The following is a 23,154-nucleotide window of genomic DNA, read 5'->3' as shown; positions in this document are numbered from 1 at the left end:
AGCTCCGTGGCATTGCTTTGAGATGTGGTGTCATCATGGCAGACAATCAAATACAGTATGTTCCTGCTAATGAAAGTGACATTCCCTGTTGGGTATGTCACTGGAGACAGGTTCATGCTCCTCCCACAAATATCTATTTTCATGCATGGTAAACTGAGACATGTAACTCATATCTGAAGTTGGTACAAGAAGAACCTTCATGAGGGAAAATGTGTCTGAGGGTGAACAATACTATCTAAGAGGATCTCCAGGTTATAAGGAAACCAAAACATAGGAATGTGTCCAGGCCTGTCACGATAAATACTTTTATTAGACAATATATTGGCCCGGAAATGATTTGGCAATTTTTTTTAGACGATATGCAGAAATTGGAATTTAAATGTGAAGAAATATTTAAATATCCCAAACAAAAATGAGATAACAAAAATAAAACTGCACAACCATCACAATAAATAAAATGGTCTGTAAATAAAAATTGGCTAATAGTGGTAGAGAAAACCCTGCGGTTCAACATGTTGGTTTAATGCAAGTGAAATTTCTATATACAGATATCCAATATCAGGGGGTCATCAAAACGGCTGTAAAGGTGGGGCAACATACATATTACTGTCTTTGTTTGTTCAAACAAACCCATTAACCTCAGGAAATGGAAATAATTAAGTTATGTATTTATTGTTTTTATAGTTTTTATTACAGGTCTGGGTGATTATTGCAAATTAGGAAATAGCAGAAGGCAGTGGAGAAATTAATTACTTCCCAAGGGTGTGGCAGAAATTTTAAATATTTTGTGTGTATAAGAGCAACTTGTGTCTTTAGATATAAGTATTCCCTGACACTAAGGATGATGAAATCTTACACAACTAAATCCCTGTAAGTAGCATAGTGGAGAGAGCCTATACTGCTTGGAGACCATGGAGATGTGATTGGTAACAACCCTGATCCAAATATAGCTGATTAACCCCTGCAGCCCTGATCTGTTTTTAAGGAGTGTTGGCCTTGGCCCCTTTCTACAAAGATAATTGAATTCGGCCTAATCCGATAGGGATGAGAGACATTTGAAGAAGGAAACGGCAAACATGCTTCAAAACTTCCAACCCCTGTGTGAAGGTAAAGGGAAAGCAGCAGAGCAAGACTAATACTCATAGTTTCTACTGTGTATTATTGATAAGTAGCTAAAAAAGTGAACATTGGACATACTGCTTTGCACATAGTTTTATTCTTCATGGAAAAAATGATCTGCCCTTCTGCTTGGGATCTGTCTCTTCTGGCTTGTATTTTTTAATTACAAGCTCAGTTTTTCCAAGAGTCATGGACAAACACGGCTGAAACAGACTCAATATGGGGAGAGGCTCTTTTTTTTTTTTACAAGATTGGCAAACAAACCTTGATTTTACATTATCCGTGTAGTAAGTACCCCTCAAGCAAAACGGACACATTTATTTTAACTTTAAATGTATTGTACTTTTTGGAGCCATGGACATTACGTTTCTCTGACATTATATGTAGAAGGTACATTTCTCTCTGCACCCTATCTCTGGCAGAACTATCAGGACTTCCTGTTTTTCAAAGGAAGCACAAGGTTGTGGCTGACAGGATCTCATCAGGCATGAGTGACTGTGGCAGCAGGACCCATGCTCCTCAGTAAGAAGCTGTAATCTCCCCTTCACTCAATAAGACGTTAAATGGAATGTTTGACTTTATTATTTCTCCTAGTTGTCGGCACCAGGGATCAACCAAACTCCTGTTACCCCTCATGCTATTTCACTATATGCTGTTCTAACAGAGGAAACCCTCAGAGTTGATTACAAAAATGGAGACGCAAAGAAAATAATAAAAAGATATACTTCTGAGCAGACAAACACTAAAGAAAGAGGTAAAGATCCAACAGAGCATGAGATCAGATGTGAGAAATTGCATCTTCTCTCAATCCTCTAACTTTAAAGGCTGCCTTAGCTAAATTATTACTCGTTTTTAAATGTCAAAGTCAAAGTCAGCTTTATTGTCAAGAATTCTACATGTTGTACATCCAAAAATCTCGAAATATCGTTTCTCGAGGTCCTACAGTGTGACATATATACATCAAACAACAACAAAAAAACAAAAAGGGCCTAGATAACCGGTGTTCAGCGGAGATGGCAGAAAAGTGACTGGTGCTGGATGAGGAAGGTTGGTTGTGTGTGTGTGTGTGTGTGTGTGTGTGTGTGTGTGTGTGTGTGTGTGTGTGTGTGTGTGTGTGTGTGTGTGTGTGTGTGTGTGTGTGTGTGTGTGTGTGTGTGTGTGTGTGTGTGTGTGTGTGTGTGTGTGTGTGTGTGTGTGTGTGTGTGTGTGTGTGTGTGTGTGTGTGTGTGTGTGTTAGAGTCCAGGACCATTTGGGGCAGGGGAGAAAGGTCGGAGGCAGGGTGGAGAGTTCAGGAGAGAGATGTCAGAGGGGGGGAGAGAGGGAGGTAGGGAGGGGAGAGATTTCAGCATCCTGACCGCCTGGTGGAGGAAGCTGTTCCCCAGCCTGTTGGTGCCTGAGCTGAGGCTGCGGAACCTTCTTTCTGAAGGCAGGAGGCTGAAGAGGCTGTTGGAGGGGTGGGTGGAGTCACCCACAATGCTGAGTGCTTTGCGGGTGAGGCGGGTGTTGTATATGTCCTGTAGTGAGGGGAGCGAGGCACCGATGATCCTCTGGGCAACTGCCACTAAGATTTACAAAAATGCCTGACCGGTGTAACAACAACTGTGAAATGTAACCTTATTTTTACACTTGAAGATTAATAACACCTTATTATTTAGTCTTCAAGTCATCAATTGTCTGTATTGTTGTTTTATGGTTCACATCTGTCACCTTGTGCCTCAGCATACAATAATAAAACACAATTTGTTATCAATTGTTGACACGGTGTTAAAAATGTTCCACTGACGACACACCTCCTGTTCCTTCTAGATGTGTCCCTCTTATGAACCACCTTGTTTGTTCAGTCACACATAAAAGCTTTACATGCAGCATGGTATACGTGATGTTTGCGCAGTAAGAACACATTATTATACAGTTGTACTGTACTTAAGTGAATCAATTCATCTCCATTTATTGTTTTATTGTGCCTCAGAGGGATTGTTTCTCTTCAATTACATCCCAACCTTTACATTTTTAGTTTGTATATGTCAGTGTCATGTGTGCAGGCAAAAGGTAGATTGTTCTCTTATATTGTAAGGAAATGGGATTCAAGGGTGAGATGAGTGTGCGGCTGAAACAAGGGGGAGATTAACTAGAGATTAACCTCTCAAGATGACCAGCACACTTACATTTGCAGCATTTAAGCCCTGACTTGGTTGACATTTTAGAAAGCTATGTAAAAATCCAGTAGCAACCATTGGTACAGAAGGGAAAAAAAGAGAGTATAGGGAAAGAGAGTCAGCTCGCTAAGAAACACAGAAAGCCATGTCGTGAAGAAGAAGTGTCTGTCTATCCCACACTCTACAATTCGGAGACCAGCTGGCCAGACCAAAGCATCCATTCAGTAGGCTTACAGGAAGTGAAAGAGGAAAAAAAAAACAAGATTTCAGAAAAAAAGACAATACAACTATCTATTCTGTTAGTGCCACCAACAACTGGGTGGTTTGTGAGTTGGTTTCCACAACTAATTCTGAGTGACTCGTGGCGTTTTCACCAGTGAAACACTTGTTGCCACTCAGCAAAAAGTGATAAGGTGTACCTTAAACATTATTTAGAAACAAAAAGGACGCCTCGTGACACTCACAGGCTACAATTATTATCTTCATCATGTTCATTGCAAGCTCTGAATTGTCTCCCAACAATGAAAACTTAATTTGGCGGTCCATCAAGGTGGCCAACGTTTTACTTGTAAACAAGTTATTTAAAGCCAATCAATCAAAAATGGAAAGTTTACCAGTAAACAGCACAACATACGCAAGAATGTACAATGTACAAAAAGACCAGGAACTCCAGAACAGCACCAGAGATAAAGATGTAGTACATTTTTGTACACACTTGGTGCGATAAGTGGAATGAAACAGTTCGGTAAATCTATTGTATCACGTACAGAACTCGTATGTGTACTTCATGTGCTTGATGAAATAGTGAGCTTTGCAAAAATCTTGTAAACAATAACTAACTTTATTTTATGTGCTAAAGCGCAAATAATGTATTTTTTATTTGTCAATGCGGTGTTTTTGTTGCAAAGAAATCAGATCTTATGAAACCACTTTTAGACCACCAAAACTACCAAAACCACTAAAACGGTGCATCAGTTCATGACATGTTTAGCTTGTTTTCAGGCATAGGATCAGCCTCAATGTTTGTGTGTTTTCAAAGAAGGGTTCCCATTAACACAACAAGTGGTTTAATATGTAAATCTGCGTTGAAAATATCTATCAGAGAGTATTGCAAGGCCTAGATCAGGGGTGCCCAACCTTTTTTGAACCGAGAGCTACTTTTAAAGTTGCCAGTCTGCCGAGATCTACCAGTCCAAATAGAGAGGCGTAGCCATTACTGACAGCCTACTACCAGGTAAATACACACTTCTACTTGTATAAAACTGACCTTTGTACGATTAATACTTCATAAAATACTGCAGATCCTTTATCTTACCTCTTTCTAATCTACACACATACAAGTATTTAACTGAAGTTACACAACAGTGTTGTTGATACAGAGTTGGAGTTTATTCACACGTCACATACTACAGTGGGTAATGTTTTCAAGAAGCATTGAACAGTGCTGCCACATATGACACAGGGAAAAAAGAAAAGACTCTGAACCCTTTCTTTGCCATTATATAAAAATAGTGTTGCTACAAAAGTATAAATGAGGCTTCCTAATAAGACAACTCAGATCTGAAGCTACACAGGAATCTGCTGCCAAAGTGCAATAAAAAAGACAAAATGAATAGAATCAAACCCTTTTTTTGTTGCATTTTAGTAGAGTATAAAAAGAAATGCCTTTTTAAAATAGGATGCAAGCAACACTAGTTTCTTAACCTGAATTGATAATAGACTATAATCAATTTAAGTTTTGTACAATAATTATAATGAATAAGTTCAAACAAACTAAAACTTACAGCAGATTAATAACGGTATCTAACTTGAGTTTTTATTATATCAAAAACCTGTTGAAATGCTACTGTTATTTTTACTGTCCCCAAAAAGCTCATCGGCAGCCTCCATGAATGCTTCTTTCACAACTTTGCCGTCTTTGAAAGACTTCATGTGTTACGCAAGAACGTGACTGACACGTTAAGATGCTATGCCTATGGTAGCAGCCTTGCTCTTGTTGTTGGGCCTGGTGAAAATGGACTGCTGTGCATTTAGCTGTCATTTCAGGCCCCTCCCCTTTTGGGAGCGTAGGGCAGAATTAGGAGGGAATTCCGTCTCGTAGCGTTTGTGCACTGTTTTGAAATGCCGCTCCTAAATTACCCTTCTTCGATAAAGCCACGCTCGCATTGCAGATGAGACAGATGGACTTTGAATTGGAATAGATACAAAAATAATCATCCTCCCACTCGGAGTGAGAATTATATATGTTTTGCTTCTGCCATAATTGCGGTCTTGTGTGTGTGCGGACTGTCACTCCTGTTGACACGAACAACGTTAGCGAACTAGTGCACACTGCCCACTGCTCACCAGCCACGCCGGCCAGCCACACATGGGGTCATGCCGGCCAATCACAAAGCTTTGATGCGTTCAAGTGCATTATTCTGGCACAGGAAGATTATGTTACAGAACATTAATTTAACGATAAAACAGAATATTGTTGTTCTATTTTTAGACACATCTCGCGATCGACTGGGAATCTCCCCGCGATCGACCGGTCGATCGCGATCGACTGGTTGGGCACCCCTGGCCTAGATGTTGCTCTTGAGTTTTATCTATCAGTTTGCATTTATATAAACTGTACGTCAGTATAATAAGTAAGCCGTTTTACCAATGTTTTAAGCATCTGGAACTTGATGAGCCACATACTTCTTTATCCTAATTCTGCCATAAAATAATTCCACAAACTTGGTGTTGAAAACATGCTTACATTAACATCAAAACACAAGCATAAATTGTGGCTGCAAGAGTTTCGATCCTGTTTGAAACTCTTCCAATAAAAGTTTAAATAAACAGCTCTCAAGAGAAAAGCAATATATTACAATAACAAGACGAGAGCATAGCAACAGAAGGCAATCTAAACATCAGCATTGTGTTGGATGTAGGTCAATCATCCATATGCAGAGAAAGAAAATATTCACTCTGGATGTGGTTCTATGTTCACTTCAGATTGTTTTCCCTGATGTTCAAAGGCAGGAATGGGGGAAGGGTTTACTGATCTGACCCTGAGGGAATGAACTCCCAACAGACTAGCCTGCTGAGGGTCCTCATGTTATGAAGAAGACGGGTCTAATGGGAATTTCCTAGTAACTGTGGTTAAGTGGATGGCAAAACACTAAGAAATAAGGGTGGAGTTCATCTTTCTCAAAGCATGACAGAGGGTTGAATGCTTGGCGTGGGGGCTGTCACACCGGAAAAATCGTCTCTTTGTTCCTCCCTCACTTGTCCTTGTCACTTAACAAGAAAGACGGGTATTTTCTCTTTTCCATGCATGTGCTTCCGACAGGTGTGTTGGGGGTTTGCCGCTTAATTTAACTATGCAGTGAGTACCGTGCATTGAATACAAAGGAGAATTAAGTCAAAGTACACAGAGATGCAAAAGTTAAGTTTGGTCTGCTGTCAGTGATGGTCAAGGTGAAACATTGGTTAGGTTTGTTTGTTTGTCAGCATCAAAACTACTTGCTAGATTCTCATGAATCTTGGAGGAAGGGTCTAGCATGGGCCAAGGGAGAACCCATAACATTTTTGAGTAGATCTGAATCACAAAATGGGAAATTTGGCCTCGTGGAGGTTCTGGTTCTAGTTCTAGTTTTGATCTGTGACAGTAATGCTTGAAAGACCTACCACAATGTGGTGAAAGAGAATCTCCCAGGACTGATTCAGCTTCTGGTTCAACACCATGTCAAGGAAGTCACAGATGAAGTAGCCTGTTGGGAAAGAGAGCATTTAGCCGATGTTAATGACAATCTTTAAGTTTAGCAATTCATTTATCAAACAGCATGATTCATTTAACTAAAGAAGCCTCGAGCATATCGAGTCATTGGGGGGGGCCACCCTGCTTCCATGACGACAACCACGGTGCATCTTGGAAAGAGGCTATTCATATCCACTCCTTCCCCACCACCAGCCGTATCCATGGTTACAGCTATTCACAATGCTGAACAATGATGAAGGGGATGAAGGGGTGAGAGGGGGCTTTGGTGGGACTGGATTTAAGCTCATTGTATTGGAAATTTGACACCAATACCCTTTTGACATGTTTGGATTGTCTCACCATACATAAATGTACTTGCTTTCAGCCTCAGGACGAAATATTGTCTAAAGATATTGGAGGGAACTCCACGCCGATGTCTCTTTTTAATAGCTTGTTATTTACAAGAGTTCATGTTCGGGTCAAGTTTAGCTATAAACAGTCAATTAGAGCAGCATGTGACTTGTTAAATTAAAGAGCCAATAAACGTACACTTCTTTGCCGATGTGTTTTAATATGGAATAATTCATTACTGTATTATACAGTACAATACTTTGTATTTAAACATAAAGGTGAAACAAAGAATCACTTTGTTTTTAAGAATAGTATTACTCTTTATGTTCAACCCAGGCATGATGCCAATGCACAGTTAATGTCTACACAGAGAACAAAAGAATTGGAAGCTACTTGATTTTGATTGATTTTCCCTTGGCTAACAAGCAAAGCATGAACAGTAAGAAAAGACGGTTACATCATCCAAAGCATTAGATTCAGGGTTTTTTCATTCGAGATCCTAGGGTGACAGCCATTGGCATGTTTACATTAAACCAGTTAGACAACCACCGGGTTTCAGGCTCATGCAACACAACCTTAACCTTAACCTGGTTAAGCCTGATCCTGGAGTAACTGCAGCCTGGAGCATGTAAACATCTCATCAATGTGGCCTTTTCCCACCAGTCTGTGTGAACTTGACTTTAGAAGCATGATGCATCATTCATTGTGAATACTTGTTTATACTATATCAACTAAATGTGCCCATGGAAAAATAATGACTATGATTATCTTATTTTCTGTATTTGATATTAGATAAAGCTGCAAAGAGATATCAATTAGTTTCAACTTTATTAAATAAATTGCCACATAAGTTCATAATCAATTAATCTGTTTGAATAATTTCAAAGAAAGAAAAAACTCAAGATCATTTTAATTCAAGCTTCTAAAATGTGAATATTGTCACTTCTCTGACTGTAACCTGAATAGACAGATTCCTCTACAGCAAAGAAAAAAAGGTTTTGGTTGAACTCTTAGTATTAAAAGTAACTTACTTTTATAGTCTATGGGTGAAACACCACCATTTAACGAGTATCTATCTCTAACGTTGTTATACAAAGCAACACAGGGAATATGGTGAGTATTAAAGCCCCTTGACAAAAGGATCACACACTTCTGGGCTGTGCAAGACATTGTTCTCAGCATTGAACAAGGTCTTCATTCACCAAGTGGAGAATCATTTATGGCATGTCGTTGCAAGGTTATCAGCGTGGTATCCCAGCGAGAACAGGCCGAATGCACAAATCCGGAGAACAAAACTCCTCACTACAACTTGCTGAGGCCTCAGAATCACACCACATCTCCAGTGGGAGGGCCGGGAGAAAAACTCTACTTGTTTTCCATGAATGACTCCCCTTTCTGTAACCACTGGCATCTGACAAGCACCACCCGCATAAATCAACTGACTTTTTGCCCAAGTTACAAGTGAGGTCACGTGACTGTACGGGGTTACGCCTGGTGCCAACTAGGACTGATAATAATGCCCTCCATTGATCTTCACACATTAACACTGTCCCTTGCTTTGCCAGCTTCCAGGGCTGGGCTTCCTGAAAGAATGTCAAACATCCTGGGAATCCTCGGGGAGCTCTTGTTGACCGGCACACTTCCAATAAATGTCTGGATTTAAGAGGACCCACGTGCCAAGAAATGTTTTTGAATACTTTAAGGGTTCATGAGAAACGGTAAAGGCAGGATGAATATCTATTTTAAAAGATGTGAGGTTGCATGCACACTTAAGTGTAATACATCTTTATGATATTAAGCAAAATCCAATCAAGCAAGAGTTTCTAATTGTGTGTATATATTTAGTTCACAACCAAGACAAATGAGCTTTAGTCAAGCAAAAAGAAAGTGTAGATGGGTTCAAAGTCCAGTTAAAGGGAGGGTACACACACAACCTGAATCACAGACCAGAAACAATCATCTCCATCTCTAATGGCTTAGTTGTGAGAAAAGTTTGACTTTAGTAAACAAAGACCAGTAAACAGCAACAAGTTAATATTTACAATGTCAGTGAAATGTAGAAACAATGAACTGCCTATATGTGCTGACAATAGTCAGAGCACATTTCAAAAAACTGAGGTGTAACAAGTCTCAATTTTGAAACGTGTTGCTGCACTTTTCCAACTGATTAAAATAATAATGAATTGCCAGGTGAACACTTGTTCTAGTCAGTTAAAATAATGATTCACATGCTTTTGGACCTATAACTTCCACTGACACCGTGTGGGGAAGGAGACTGCCAGGCATGGATAAAGTCACTTCCTTATTTCCCCTTATGGTGGCAACAGCACCCATGGGTGCACTACATCTGAGCCTTCTCTTCACCAACACAAGCCCATTCAGACACGTGTTATTTTTTATAAAACGTATTTTATCAAGCAGATTTAATTTTCCATAATATTGTCCATGAATCAATGCTTTGTTATACTGATGTTATGTGTATATTGTGTTTCATTTATTTTGTAAAAGGTGATAAACAAATCAACTGTTTGTATTTATATGAACATTGTGCTGACAGTCTACTTACCGATCGATAACGACACCAAGGCGTGAGAAAACACAGAGTGAGTTTCTATCAAATCTTCGGCCATCTGTGGGTGGCGGAAAAAGCTGAAAAGACGAACACAAGTGCAAAGAAACTTGATGTGAGAGTGATGTTTTTACTATTCATGAGCCAACTTCATATCAATAGTTATTGGTAGAGGATTTTTTTTTATTGGAAGCGTCTCGGTGGTCTGCAGAAGTAAACATTATTAACTCATTATTATTATGTAAAACTATGTGTAGCCTAATCAACAAATCCAGGACAAATGGGAACAAAAAGTCCATTAAGGGTCTCGCATGCTGGCATGGCAAAAATAAAGGTTAATAATGAATAATATAAATCTTTACTAATCAAACAACCTTAAATGAAGGCTAAAAGGCACATTTTGAAAACAACCGCGCAAAAGTCCAGCATCCGTTTATGAAACCATGCTCGCATGATATGTAACCCTTTTCTCCCAGTCAGCACCTTATGTAAACAAAACAGTTTAGTGGGATTTTACTCACCATAACACCGCCCATATCGCAGTGATAAAGCTGTGCACGAAGGATGTAGAGATGTTTCTCCATTTCCATGCATTCCTGCAGGCAGACTCAGGCATGGGCAGTTTACTGACACCAGCATTGACCAGCCTAAAAAACCCGACCGAGACCCCGGTGGTTAGGATCACTGAACTCAACTCCATAGCTCAAAGGTTTGTTGAATGAAGACTTAAAATGCAACGATTGTCCCCAATGTGAGTGGTATCAACGTGCGCGTCTTGTTGTCCAGCCAGAAAAAAGACGAGACAATCAGACCAGGCTATTTCCAATTCCAATACCTCACTGACTAAAAAAAAACGTGTTTCTTCCACGGTTTTTGTCCAGAGAAAGAAAGCGTGGACGAGTCTGTGGACGTATGTTTGTGATGTGTTTTCGGTGATAGTCCTAACAAAGAGAGATGTGCAGCCACCGGTGTGCCCGGTGGAGGTGGGTGGGGAACGTCAGTGTGAAGCCGGGTGTACAGTTGTGAAACAGTTTTGTTGTAAAACCTCATCCCTGCTTGTGTAACTTTTGACATCAACAGAAAGGACTTCCCCGCCCTACTACAAAGGGGCGCGGCCGAGAGCACGTTCTGTGTGTTGTGTTACCTTCAGGTGCTGTCGAAAATCCGTTCATCTGTTTTTTGTTGGGTGAACATTAAAGCAACCTGTCTTGGTGTTTTCTTGCATAACCATGATTACATGCAAACAATTAGACTAGAAAAGAATAACTTGAGTCAGGGTTGGGAATTAATAAGTATTTGCTTCCTCTTCCTTTTCAAGTATTTTTGTTAAATATATAAATATTGTTTGACAATTTATAAAAATAAAATAAAAGACTGTGTTCTACCAATACGGTATTCTGTTAAAAAAAATTGTATTTGTTTTTAATCGGTTCGAAATAGAGATGGAAAAGAGTTATATTTGACCAATGTTAATGAATAGTATTCTTCATAGTATACTTTTTATTGTTGTATTGTAATTGTTTTCTATTCCTTATTTATGATATTGATTTAATTTCAATTAATATACTTGGCAGTAAAAAAACATTCTGATTCTGATCAAATTAACTATAAGAAATAGTGAAAATAAATCCGTTGTAGAAGTAGAAGACCGGCACAATTTTGTCAATAATGTGCCACTTATTGAAAAGGGGATTTTCAAACGTTTATTTAATCAAGTAGGCCTACAAGTTGTTGTGTTGTTTTTTTTATCCTAATGGGACTTCCTAATAAAATTAAGGTACAAATAAATACATGTTAAGTTATCCTAATATATTGATTTTGGAATGGTTACTTACTGTACAGCTGCTTGTATTGTAAAGGCATTGTAAGGTCACAACGTTTTTTAGAATATTTCAAATCAAGCCAGAAGATACCCAGCCCTGGTGAAGACACTCCTTTCCTAAAACGGGTTAGCCTTGACTGCAGCAGGGCTGGGATCAGTGATGAAGTCCCCTTCAGTTTAAAAGCCTGAAATACCTGTTGATATTTTAAGCCTTATCCTCCCTTTGATTTAATTTGATTATAATTTTCGAAATGATGTCCAAAAACACAAAATAGACTTGTTAGTGGACAATGCAGCTTGCTCATAAAAAAAAAAGATATATAGTCAATTATTGTTTTATTTTAGCACTTTTAACTTTGAGCTTGAATAAAAAAAACAGCTACCATGGTTTCGTTACGATGTTTATGTCTTGCAGACATACCACAATGCACTACAAATTAGGATAGGACTAAGAAAGCTGCATTGAACGGAGAGCACTTGAAGGCAACATGCTTCTAACCCACCTCTACCATTCACAAACCACCGTGGGTTTGTGGGAATAGTAGTTTATTATACCTGAAAATAAAAAATATATAGCAGGACATGCTACTTTAAATCAGCAGAACACCTATCATACAGTATTGTATAATATCATAATGTGTGACGGTACACCGTTCAATCTAAAGCCATGAACGTGAATGACTCTTGAAATATTTGGTACCACAGCGCCACCGTCCGCTTAAAGGTCAATTAAATAACACTATTCCACTCAGCTGACATCATTGTCAAGTCATTCTTATGTCAGCATTTGAATGTGTGTTTGGTCATAATAAAGCCTGTAGCCTAAATGGAAATTCAAAGGGCCAATATTATCTGATGGTTGCGGGATTGGGATACACATTCTGTCAAGAAAAAACCTCTATCCTGTGCCGTACTATAACGTAGTAATGTTCATGTGTTGAATACATAGACTGTTTATATAAAACATGGGAGTATAAGGAATGAATAGACACAAAATTAAAGTTGAGAATAAAACAGAACACACATTATTAGATTACTAATTTGATTACTGCAATACTAATTCGAGTAACTGGGCAGGTATAATATTCAGACAAATGTATTACATGAAAATAGGATTTCATGCTCATTGTTTAGAGTTATTCTAACTCATTGGGAACTCACAGAAAGATCAAACTGTTGAGATGTCTGCCTGTTTAACACACTTTGACCAACAGGGGGGTTCAGATGAAGCCTCATGAGATGAACCCTTTTGAGAACCAATTGGCTGGAAAGCTAAAGCTTCATAAGGCTTTATCTCGCCATCACTAGTTATACGTGTCACATTATAAGTTTCATAAAGTTAAGGCCCAAGCTTATATGGTTTTTCATTTACAACGCTTAGACAAAATTGGCTTGGTTCCTTCCTGTCCATTTCTCTTACAAATATGCAGTTGTCCTTAAACGTATTGTTATATGATGTACATCACTTTCATTTTTTTTTTTAAAAATGTACACCAATCCAAAAACATTCTTGTGTATTAATTAACAGTTAAAATAAAAGGGGTATAATTGTTTTCCTCTGAATGGATTTGGTATACTCTTCGGTGTGATCCCTCTCTGTTAGGGTTTGTTGTGGGAGGAGCTCGCGGGGATCACATGACTCCGGCTAGATGTCACGCGGGCAGTTCTCCTATTGAATGACCCACGTAACACTGCCGTGGAACAGTTTGAAGCTAATTGTATCTTCTCTCACTGGCGTCAGATCGAAGAAAACAGGTGAGTACATCTTCATGGAGGTTTCACGTTTCAGTGGTTAATGTAGTTGAATGAGGGACATAAATTAAGAGGTATGTGCGATGCGATAAAAGACACTTAAGAATAAATACAGCATAACACATTATTAAATGGCATATAAAAACAGGCATAAAAAAGCAAAGATAATGAAATAAATAAATAAACATAGCAGGTACAGACATGAATAAAAGGCATACTGCAGTGTGAGTATGAACGTGTTAGTTGTTTATCATACGTTTACTATTACTGTTTGTGTTTGTCCTTTTTGGGGATATTTATCTCCCATTCTTTCACTTTTCGGGCATTTTACAGACCAAACATGTCGTTAATGTCACTGTTTACCAAACTACCACTTTTTCTGAAAAATGCATAAAATGATGCAATATATGTTAAATACACGGTTTATAGCCTACATGTAATTATTGGGGTTCCATTTCTTCTGATTACCTAATTTGGGCGTGTACATTTGCCGCGTGCAAACCTACCTATTTTGGATTTGGAAAGGTTGGCATGTATGAGCATGTTTAGTAAAGGGGACACAGTAGGCGCTGAAGAGTTTATTGAGATTACTTTACCTTTAAGGAACAATATGTCATTGTTACTTGTTACTCTTTATTTTAATGGGCCAAAATAACCATATATGAATCTATGGAAGCCTCTTTATGGCACTATTGGCTCCTTCGTTGTTGTTGATCCTTATTCCTTACATATTTTCTTTGTGGGACTAAATACATATACATGTTTGAATGCCTTTGTTTTGTGGTTACTGAAAAAAAATTTGTGCAAATGTCAGACTACTATGCAACCTTTTGTATGAGTGGCTTATGGTATACACCCAAAGGCAAAGCCAGGATCCTTATAGTCCTGGGTGTTGCAGGAATGAGTCACGGCCAAGAACCAGGTGAAGAAGCAGATCAGGATGTGGTGACGGGGCTGGTTTGTCAGGAGGCTGACCTCAAAGATGGACAGTAAGTCATTCGCTTTTTCTTCCTGAAAAAATATCAGTTTTTAGATATAACACCACTATCAGATTGTTCTGAACTGTTTCCCATCTTCCATCTTTTGTGTTTTAAAGGATGAAGGAGGTGAAAGTGGGGGATCAGGAGGTGCTGCTGGTCCGGACTCAGGGTCAGTACAGTGCTGTTGGAAGCCGGTGCTCTCATTACAATGCTCCTCTCATCAAAGGTAAACATTCAATCCCTTTTACCCTTAGTTGATTTAGGAAATGTTTTGCATTGAATTTAAGAAATGACAATTGCATGTTCTCTGATGATCCAGGAGCACTGGTTGGTGACCGAGTGAGATGTCCGTTTCATGGTGCTTGCTTTAATGTCAGAACCGGAGATATCGAAGAGTATCCAGGTCTGGACTCTCTGCCCAGTTATAAGGTAAATGTGTTGGTAGGGTTTCAGCTTTATTAATAATTTACAGTTTAAAAAAATCCAATTTCTGATGATTTACTTGAACATTATTTTCATGTAACTACTACAAAAACTACCATTTAACAATATGGATATTTTAAAAACAAAGCATCTAGCAGTGCGTCTCAAAGTGTGGTCCGCGGACCACTGGTGGTCCGTTAGCGCCCCCTAGTGGTCCGTGAGTATATTGGTAACATTTCACATTTGAAATAAATAAATAAATTTAAGTTTTCCGCACTCTTGCGGGAATATCTCCCCAATGGAACGAGCTTAAGTTTCACTTTATATTGCATGATAAAGCCCAGGGCAACACCTTCGTCACACATGTTGCCACTTGTTTGTACCATTTTCAGGCGATTTATAATCTGTTCTAGAAAAACGATGTGTTTTGGGATATTTGTGGAGTTAGGTGGTCCGCGAGTGTTTTTTTATTGGTTAAGTGGTCCTTGGTATGAAAAAGTTTGAGAAACACTGATCTAGTCCAGGGGTGTCCAAACTTTTTTCACAGAGGGCCACATGCATACAAATATACGAGGGGCTGGGCCACTTATAGAGGTGAGGTATATTGCCTCATAAGTCAAGTTATAAGTCAGCAAAATCAATCAAATGTAGGTCAATTATGCTTGTTAGTTGAATATGCTTTATGAAAACCAACAGCCTACATCTCAGCTCTCTATAGGGCTTCATTTATCTTGTTAGCAGCTCATTCCTTAAAACAGGAGCCTCAGATTGATTACAATAAGAGGAAATAGGAAGGGTATATTTCAAACTTGTTATGTAAATAAGTCACTAGGCTTTTTTCTTATCAACTTAGATTTGTTAGAAATAGTTTTCAACTTTAATTGACTGAATGTATTTGAAACATTTGGCTTATTAACTCATGAATACTACTGTGTAATATATGTTTACATATATATTTGAGAAGTACAATATAAGACAAGAACAAGTTTCATTTCATTATACTTTTTGAATTAGCTGCGGGCCGATTCAAAATGTAGTTTGGACACCTCTGATCTAGTCCCTTCACTCTGAGTAGAGAAGACACAAAGATGAGAGATTAGATTTGATTTCTCAGTTGCTCAGCAGGTCGACACCCACTGAGTATTTCCCAAACAGTGGACTGTTTGTCAGCTATTATCACACATTGCATGCATGATTATGTATGCACATTCATGTTAAACACAATGTTGAGCACATGGTCTTTTAATGAAAATGCTGCCAGGAAAGCGGAAACATGACTTATTCCAGATTTTCTTCATCACCAGATGTTACTATTGTTTTCAATACCTGCCGATAATCATTATCCCCGACACAGGATTATGTTTTTTAAGACAAATGCCCACTGTGCTATGATCTACACTTGTGATAAAGAAAGTCAAGCTGTACCTAAAACTCTGTCTTTTTTTGTTTCAAAGGTAAAAGTTGAGGATGGCAAGGTGTATGTTTCCATCAACAAAAATGTAAGTAATGGCAAGTTAAATAGATATTACGAGGCTTCCTTTCCTTTTGTGTTTAAATACTTTTTTTGTAATCATCTATGACTTTTTTCTGTCCCTTAGTCTCTGAAGTTGACGAAAAGGGTGAAGGAGATGTGCAGCATGGTGCCGGGCATCAAACACACTATTCTGCTCATAGGAGGAGGTAAGGCATAAAAACAAGTAGTGAATAATAAATAAATGTTTGGGGGGCTCACAAATCATTACTAGTAGGATTGTAAAAGAGACTAGTGCTCAAGTCAATGTCTTGGTTTAGTGCTGCCATAAGCTCCTTCTCTGTAACCTCTAAAGAATTACACACTGAATAAAGATTGTGTTACTTCAGGCCCTGCCTCCCTGGTTTGTGCTGAAACTCTACGACAGAACTGTTACCAGGGTCGAATCATTATGGTAACCAAAGACACCATACCTCCATTTGACAAGCCCAAACTGAGTAAGGTGAGCACTCAATCAGAGAGGAGAGGTTACGTAGATACTTCTGTCAGTTTTTGTTGACAACTTGTATCTAGTTAGGAGTTTTTAACAGAAATGGCCTTTCTCTTTCAGGCTATGAATGTGGACAGCAGCAGCATCCTCCTCCGACCGAGTGACTTCTATCAGCAGTATGGGATTGAAGTGTGGACACAGAAGGAGGTGAGAAACGTTGATTTGTTATCGCCATCTAAATTGGAAACGGATTCTCTTGTTAAGAAAATGTTTTGTGTTGCAGGCGGTGTCGGTGGATACGGCTGATAAGGCGGTGAAGTTGAGCGACGGCACTTTGCAGCACTACGACCAACTCCTCATCTCAACTGGCTGTAGGTGAGAATCAACATCCAGTTCCTCAAACAGAGGATTGTTTTTCATCCCCCAGTTGTTGTTTTGTCACACTCAGGTTTCATAATTAGCTGGACACATAAGGAAATGGTGACTTCCGAGTCTTTGTTTTGTTCATAGAGCGCGGCCGCTCGACTGTCCTGGATGGGACCTGAAGGGTGTGACGTTACTGCAGAGATATGAAGACGCCAAAGAGATTCACAACGCCTGTCTGGGCCAGAAAGCTGTCGTAATCGGAGCCTCCTTCATAGGTTACCAGATTCTATTTCTCTTTACGTGCTTTATAACATTCAATAATTATTAACCTTGTGCACGGCCAACTTGCTCGATATTAAATCTGCTATGTCAATATTTACTAGAGCAAGAGAAATCTACTTTACAACACATGGAGTCACACCAGTATTTCAGACTGCTGCTGACATGTTTTTTATTCACACAATAGGTATGGAGGTGGCGTCCTACTTATCAGACAAAGCTGCCAGCGTGGCCGTGGTTGGCCCCTCCAGATACCCGTTCGAAAAATCTCTGGGGCCAGAGATTGGCAAAATGAGTATGCAAGTAAGAAACAGTAAAATAATGATGTAGTGTTGCTGAATGTGATGTTACTAGCCTTAATTCAACTGAACAAACTTTAAAACACAGTTTCTTCTTTTAAGATGTTGGAGGAACAAAATGTAAAGTTTTGTATGAACGAGAGAGTCACTGAGATCCAAGGGGAGAACGGCAAGGTAACTTTACTTCTAATGAGAAGAGGCAGACATGTTTTCTTGCAGCTAGATAGCTCAGGTGTCACTTATTACATAATCAATCATTTAGATATAATCTATTGTCAGCGATGGTGAGGTGGGAAAAAAAAGCTATTTTTATTGATACAAAAGAAAAGTGTATATTCTATTGTAGATCCCTTAATGAGTATTTTCTTCCAGGTGAAGGGGGTGCTGCTGAAGAGTGGTCGAGTCCTGGAGGCGGATGTGGTGATTGTTGGAATTGGTATATTGTTATTTTTATTTTAAAGTGTTGGACTAAATGTGTTTTTATTAACATTTTAACATAAATCAAGTTTAGGGCTATATTAAAAGAAACCTTTTGTTTTTCAGGTGTAATCCCAAATTCAGATTTCTTGCTGGGAAGCGAGTTGGAAGTGAATTCAGGGAAAGCTGTGATTGTTGACAAGGTAACGGTTCAGTCAAAATGTAATATTGACATAACTAATGAATCATAAACATGACTTTTAATAGCTTTAATTGCTTGTTTGGGCAAACATTCATATTTGATATTGTGTCCTGCTGAATGAGATGATTGGTTCTATACACATTGCCTGTACTGTACATGTCTATCTAAATGTCAGGCTGCTGCTTTGAACTCCTTTCTCTTTTCTAATAGTTCATGAGGACCAATATACCAGATATTTTTAGCGCTGGAGATGTTACGTCTTTCCCTCTGAGCATCCGAGGAGACCAAAGGGTCAACGTCGGTCACTGGCAAATGTCACAAGCTCAAGGTAAGAAACCAACGTTCAGATAATCACAGATTCATATTGTGCTGCAAGTTGACAATACTTTCCTGTTGAAATAGTTCTGCATTGGGCATCATTTTTATAATCCTTAATAATTTGATGCATGGTTTTTATGTTATCATGCACATATTGTTTTTTTTCACCCTCAGGAAGAGTAGCAGCCCTAAACATGCTGAAGAAACAAACCAAATGCGAGTCGGTTCCTTTCTTCTGGACTGTGTTACTTGGGAAGAGTATACGATACACAGGTAGAGTAATTTACTGAGGAAAAGATCACCCCTGCAACATAATACTTTAATATATATAAAATATAATACATCTTCATACAAAACCCTAATACTGTCTCATTTACCCTTTTCATTTCCTCATTCTAGGCTATGGAGAAGGCTACACAGAAATCATATTCAAAGGAAAAGTGGAAGAGAGGAAGTTCCTGGCATTTTACATCAAGTGAGCAGCTGTTGAATAGCTTCTGATGCAGCTTAATATACATGTATGCTATTTCTGCTTAACTTTTTTTATTTGTGCTTTACCAGAGACGATGAGGTGGTAGCTGCAGCCAGTTTGATGTTCGACCCCGCGGTGGCTCGTCTTGCTGAGCTGATGGCGACGGGCCACGTCTTCACAAAGGCACAGGCTCAGTGAGTGTCATCCTGCATTTACACAAACTGGATGTGTTTAAATACTGTATACACATTTAATACATTAAGTCATTATGAATTCTGCAGACGCAATAATGTCATCGGAGAGTAAATGTCGTTCTTATTTTGGCCACTTGGGGGCAGCAGAGTCATACTGTGAACACATCAACCTTTTAAGTTCATAATAGCAAACCTGTGAGCAAGTGTTGCTTATTTACACATCCAGCAGATATGGAGAAACATTATCATTCATTTAGAGTCATGTTTGTATCTACAGCTACAACAACTAGTTGATTTATCGATAAGTCGATCGACAGAAAAATAAAACTGTTTTGATAATTCATTTAATTTAAGTAATTTGTTTTCAACCTCTTAAACATGGAGATTTCCTGCTTAGTAAAACATTGAAAAATATTTTAGACTCACAGAACAAGGCATTTAAAGACATCATCTTGGAGTTAACATGATTATATAAATTGTGTTATTTTCAGAGCTTTTCACTGAGAAGAATTGAGAAGACAAAAAGGATGCATGAGAGTGAACCTAAACTTATATACTGTAGTTGTATTGGCGGTTATACAACCAAAGCAATAGGCTGAAAGATGCCAAAACAGTCTGCAATGTTGTTGGTTGTTCAATACAAGTTGCACGTCTCATTTTCAACATAGTAATTTGATCGTCTGATAATATGTTTTTAGTATATTTATAATAGCAGCCAGATATTATTCTCAACTTGTACAGAGACTCTGGGGATGCTTAAACCTGAAGCTGAATCAGAAGTGTCTATTTAAGTCAAGTAAACTATACATAGGGGTATAACATATTAGGTTACTTCATGTTCTACATATATAATACACCAAATCACAGATCAACACTTATAACCTGGATACTTTTCTTGCTAAATATTTTTTTTCTCACGTCCTCAGAGCCGATAACCTGAGCTGGCTGCAGATGTAAGCAGAGGCCTGCTGTTTCCAGGAGAAACACGTTGCAGCGACGTCGCTGATGTCGCCTTTCTCTTTCTTGTTTCCTTTCTCAATGAAACCGTGCCGAATTGGATTGATCCATGTACTGGGATGAAAGCCAACCAGACCTCCGCTCCTTATCAGAGCCGCAAGAAAAGCTTTTTGTACTTTGTGCAATTTGAATAATCTTGTTTTTGTAACGAGCTAGCATAGTTTCCTTGAGATAGAAATGTTACCTGTTTTTATTTCAAGTTGAAATACAACTCTGCACCCAATTTTGAACTCCTTTTCAGTATAGTTAAAGTAATATAATACAAGTAGTCATATATTTCATACTATTGTATCCACTTAAACATTATGGAAACACACACACCACTCTATTTGTCTGTTACAATATATTCATGAGTTACTATTTTAAGATCTAAAATACAAAAGTCAATTTAAACACTTGCTCAGCAAATGGAGATATTGATAATTAAGCCCTTTTTATTTAATTTGTTGTCAGTACCTCTGTTTAGTTGTCACTTCAATACTTGAATCAATAATAAATGTTTATAGCAGAGATGTAGCTTATTGTTTATCATATAACTTGAACTTCAAAGAAAGTTAAAGCACTTTGTGTAATCTTTACTTTCATTTAAAAATAATAATATATCTGAACGCTTGTGGTACATCACTAAAGCTCAGGTATTAAACACATCTGTTGGATGTCTGTTTCATACTCACCGTGTTTTCTGTCCGGGATAATCTTCCTGAAAATGTTTGTCACAATGACTATAATAAATGATTGCTTAACCTTTGCTGATTCAGTGTATTTCAATTGTCATACTCAAACCATAGCTTTTTTAATTGTGATAGAATAAAACACATGTAATCATTGTTATGGAAATAATTGTCATAGACGCCAAGATGTAACATACAGGACAAACCTTGATGTCTGTTTACCTTCTTTAAGGACACAGGCTGCTTAGCCAATAATGTTATTATTCCCATTCTGTGACCGGTCAATACTGGGTCACAGATGGTCTGTGTTGTGGGTACACTGGGACACTTCCTTCTCTGTATTTGTGGACTCCAAGGTGAAATCTTCGAGGTCATAGGTGTCCGAGGCAAGTAGCTCAGTATTCCCACATTGTTTAGGCTATCTTCTCAAATATGTTGTTTACTCTCTGCGAAACCAGTTAGATGGGCTGGCAAGAGAGAGGCTCTCCAGGATTGACGTGGCAACTCTACCGTGAAGTCAGAACCTCTGACTCTTGGACTTGTGATGTGAATCCTCCGGCCGTTAACTCCAAATAAACCATCATGTGTTTGACATCAAAGCTACTGCTCTTCCCGTGTCTCCTTCCTGAGTCGGTGACTCCTTATGCATAGCTACACAGAAGTTTCCTCTACAAATTGGCGTTGTCGGCAGGATGCCAACAGATCTTCAGAGCTGGTAAGTGTGATTTTCAAATCTACTTTGGACATTGCCTTACCAGAATCTGTGATTGACGGTATCCTAAAATTACCTGTGAAACTGATCGGCTGCGTTTCCTTTTGGTTAATGAACATTTGGGGATGATAAACCCAGGGGATCAGTGTCTGGGGACTCAGTCCTGGCTGATTTCCTCTGTGTGTGCTGCTCGGGACGGAAGTGCCATACAAGCATACACAGCTCATGTTTAGAGATACATGTTTAGAGATAGGAAGGGGCATCAGTGAAGTGGAGCTTCTGTGTGAATTGAAAGCAATGTAAAAGATTTGTATTGGACAAATCGCCGGATTTTGGGGGTCTTAGTGGCTAAGCACAGCAGTTGAAAATAAGCAGCCAGAGATATTTACTGCTATCACCTCTCTGTAAAAACACGGCTCCAGCTGCAGCCTTGCGTGTGTGTGTAAAACCTCACCGTGTGTGTGGGGCTGGAGCAGTGCAGGCTGAGAGGGAGAAAATCACAGTTTTTTGTCTAGGCTTTAACTCACGGCACCACCGTCCTTCAAACGGGACGGTCTAAAAGCACTCGTTGTTTAGGACCGCTTTTCTCATGGTTAGACGGGCCAGCGCGAAGTGCGTGCATCACCCGATGCGCTACGGCTCTCTGGAGCAGGTGGCGGTCAGGAGTGCATACATAAAATTATAGGCTAATTGATCAGAGGTGTGTAGTGGCAAGCAAGCATAGGCAAACTGTGTTTCACCTTGAGGTGAACTCGATAGCAAGTGTATATCGGCTGGTCGTACGGACTACAGTCAACTGAGCTGTTGTTTGGAGAGAAAGGGCAGGGAAAAAGTCTGTGGGCTCCGATCGGGGGGGCACAGCGCCACTAGAAACAAATAGCCTAGCGGTTGTCGCAAGAGGATAAGCTAGTTATCGTTCTTGGACTGCTTTCAGGCACCGATAAATCACTTGTATGCAAGGGTGAGGCGTGAGAAGACGCCGCACTGGAGAGAATTCCCACCCCCTCTAAGATCTCTAAAATCCGGACTAAATTGAGCTGGATGAGCTTTGCTGTCGCGCTGGTGTTTATTAAGAGTTCATGTTTTGTTTGTCTGATTGTTTGTATGGGGGTCTATATTGGTTTGTCCCGCCGTCTTGTGTATGTTTTGTAACAATAATGAATCAGTCCATAGACAGGGTAAAATGAACTAAACTTTAATTATCTCACCAAAAGTAAATGACCTGAGAAAAATAAAAAGTGTTTTTATGTCCTGCCTCTGAGTGCAGGGGAACATGTAAACAAGAAGCCCACTGTGCAGGGTGTGCGCTGTAGGTGTAAGAAGAAAATAAGATTATATTGCTT

General features: G+C 39.0%; 2 protein-coding genes across 2 annotated transcripts in view; one reads left to right on the top strand and one right to left on the bottom strand.

Annotated features, from left to right (window-relative positions):
* tlcd2 (TLC domain containing 2) overlaps positions 1 to 10,995 on the bottom strand; it is a 31,031-nt gene extending 20,036 nt beyond the window's left edge. The window contains exons 1-3 of the mRNA XM_034225654.1: positions 10,448 to 10,995; positions 9,924 to 10,006; positions 6,937 to 7,019 (exon numbers count right to left, since the gene is read on the bottom strand). Coding sequence (XP_034081545.1) covers positions 6,937 to 7,019; positions 9,924 to 10,006; positions 10,448 to 10,626 — 345 coding nt within the window. The 5' untranslated portion in view covers positions 10,627 to 10,995. The remainder of the gene's footprint in view (positions 1 to 6,936; positions 7,020 to 9,923; positions 10,007 to 10,447) is intronic.
* Positions 10,996 to 13,396: 2,401 nt separating this feature from the next.
* Positions 13,397 to 21,176, top strand: aifm4 (apoptosis inducing factor mitochondria associated 4). The gene is made up of 19 exons (XM_034225386.1): positions 13,397 to 13,503; positions 14,399 to 14,489; positions 14,597 to 14,706; positions 14,800 to 14,909; positions 16,358 to 16,402; positions 16,502 to 16,583; positions 16,764 to 16,876; positions 16,985 to 17,071; positions 17,148 to 17,239; positions 17,375 to 17,505; positions 17,697 to 17,812; positions 17,911 to 17,982; positions 18,181 to 18,244; positions 18,352 to 18,428; positions 18,638 to 18,755; positions 18,920 to 19,018; positions 19,145 to 19,220; positions 19,307 to 19,411; positions 20,338 to 21,176. Exons 1-19 carry the CDS (start codon positions 13,425 to 13,427, stop codon positions 20,366 to 20,368), a joined length of 1,698 nt encoding a protein of 565 aa, XP_034081277.1. The 5' UTR covers positions 13,397 to 13,424; the 3' UTR covers positions 20,369 to 21,176.
* Positions 21,177 to 23,154: the final 1,978 nt, after the last annotated feature.

The sequence above is a fragment of the Gymnodraco acuticeps genome, unplaced genomic scaffold, assembly GCF_902827175.1.
Source record: "Gymnodraco acuticeps unplaced genomic scaffold, fGymAcu1.1, whole genome shotgun sequence".
In the NCBI taxonomy this organism is placed as follows: Eukaryota; Metazoa; Chordata; class Actinopteri; order Perciformes; family Bathydraconidae; genus Gymnodraco; species Gymnodraco acuticeps.
Note: the sequence above shows the minus strand (reverse complement) of the source record. Positions and strands in the feature narration are given on the sequence as shown.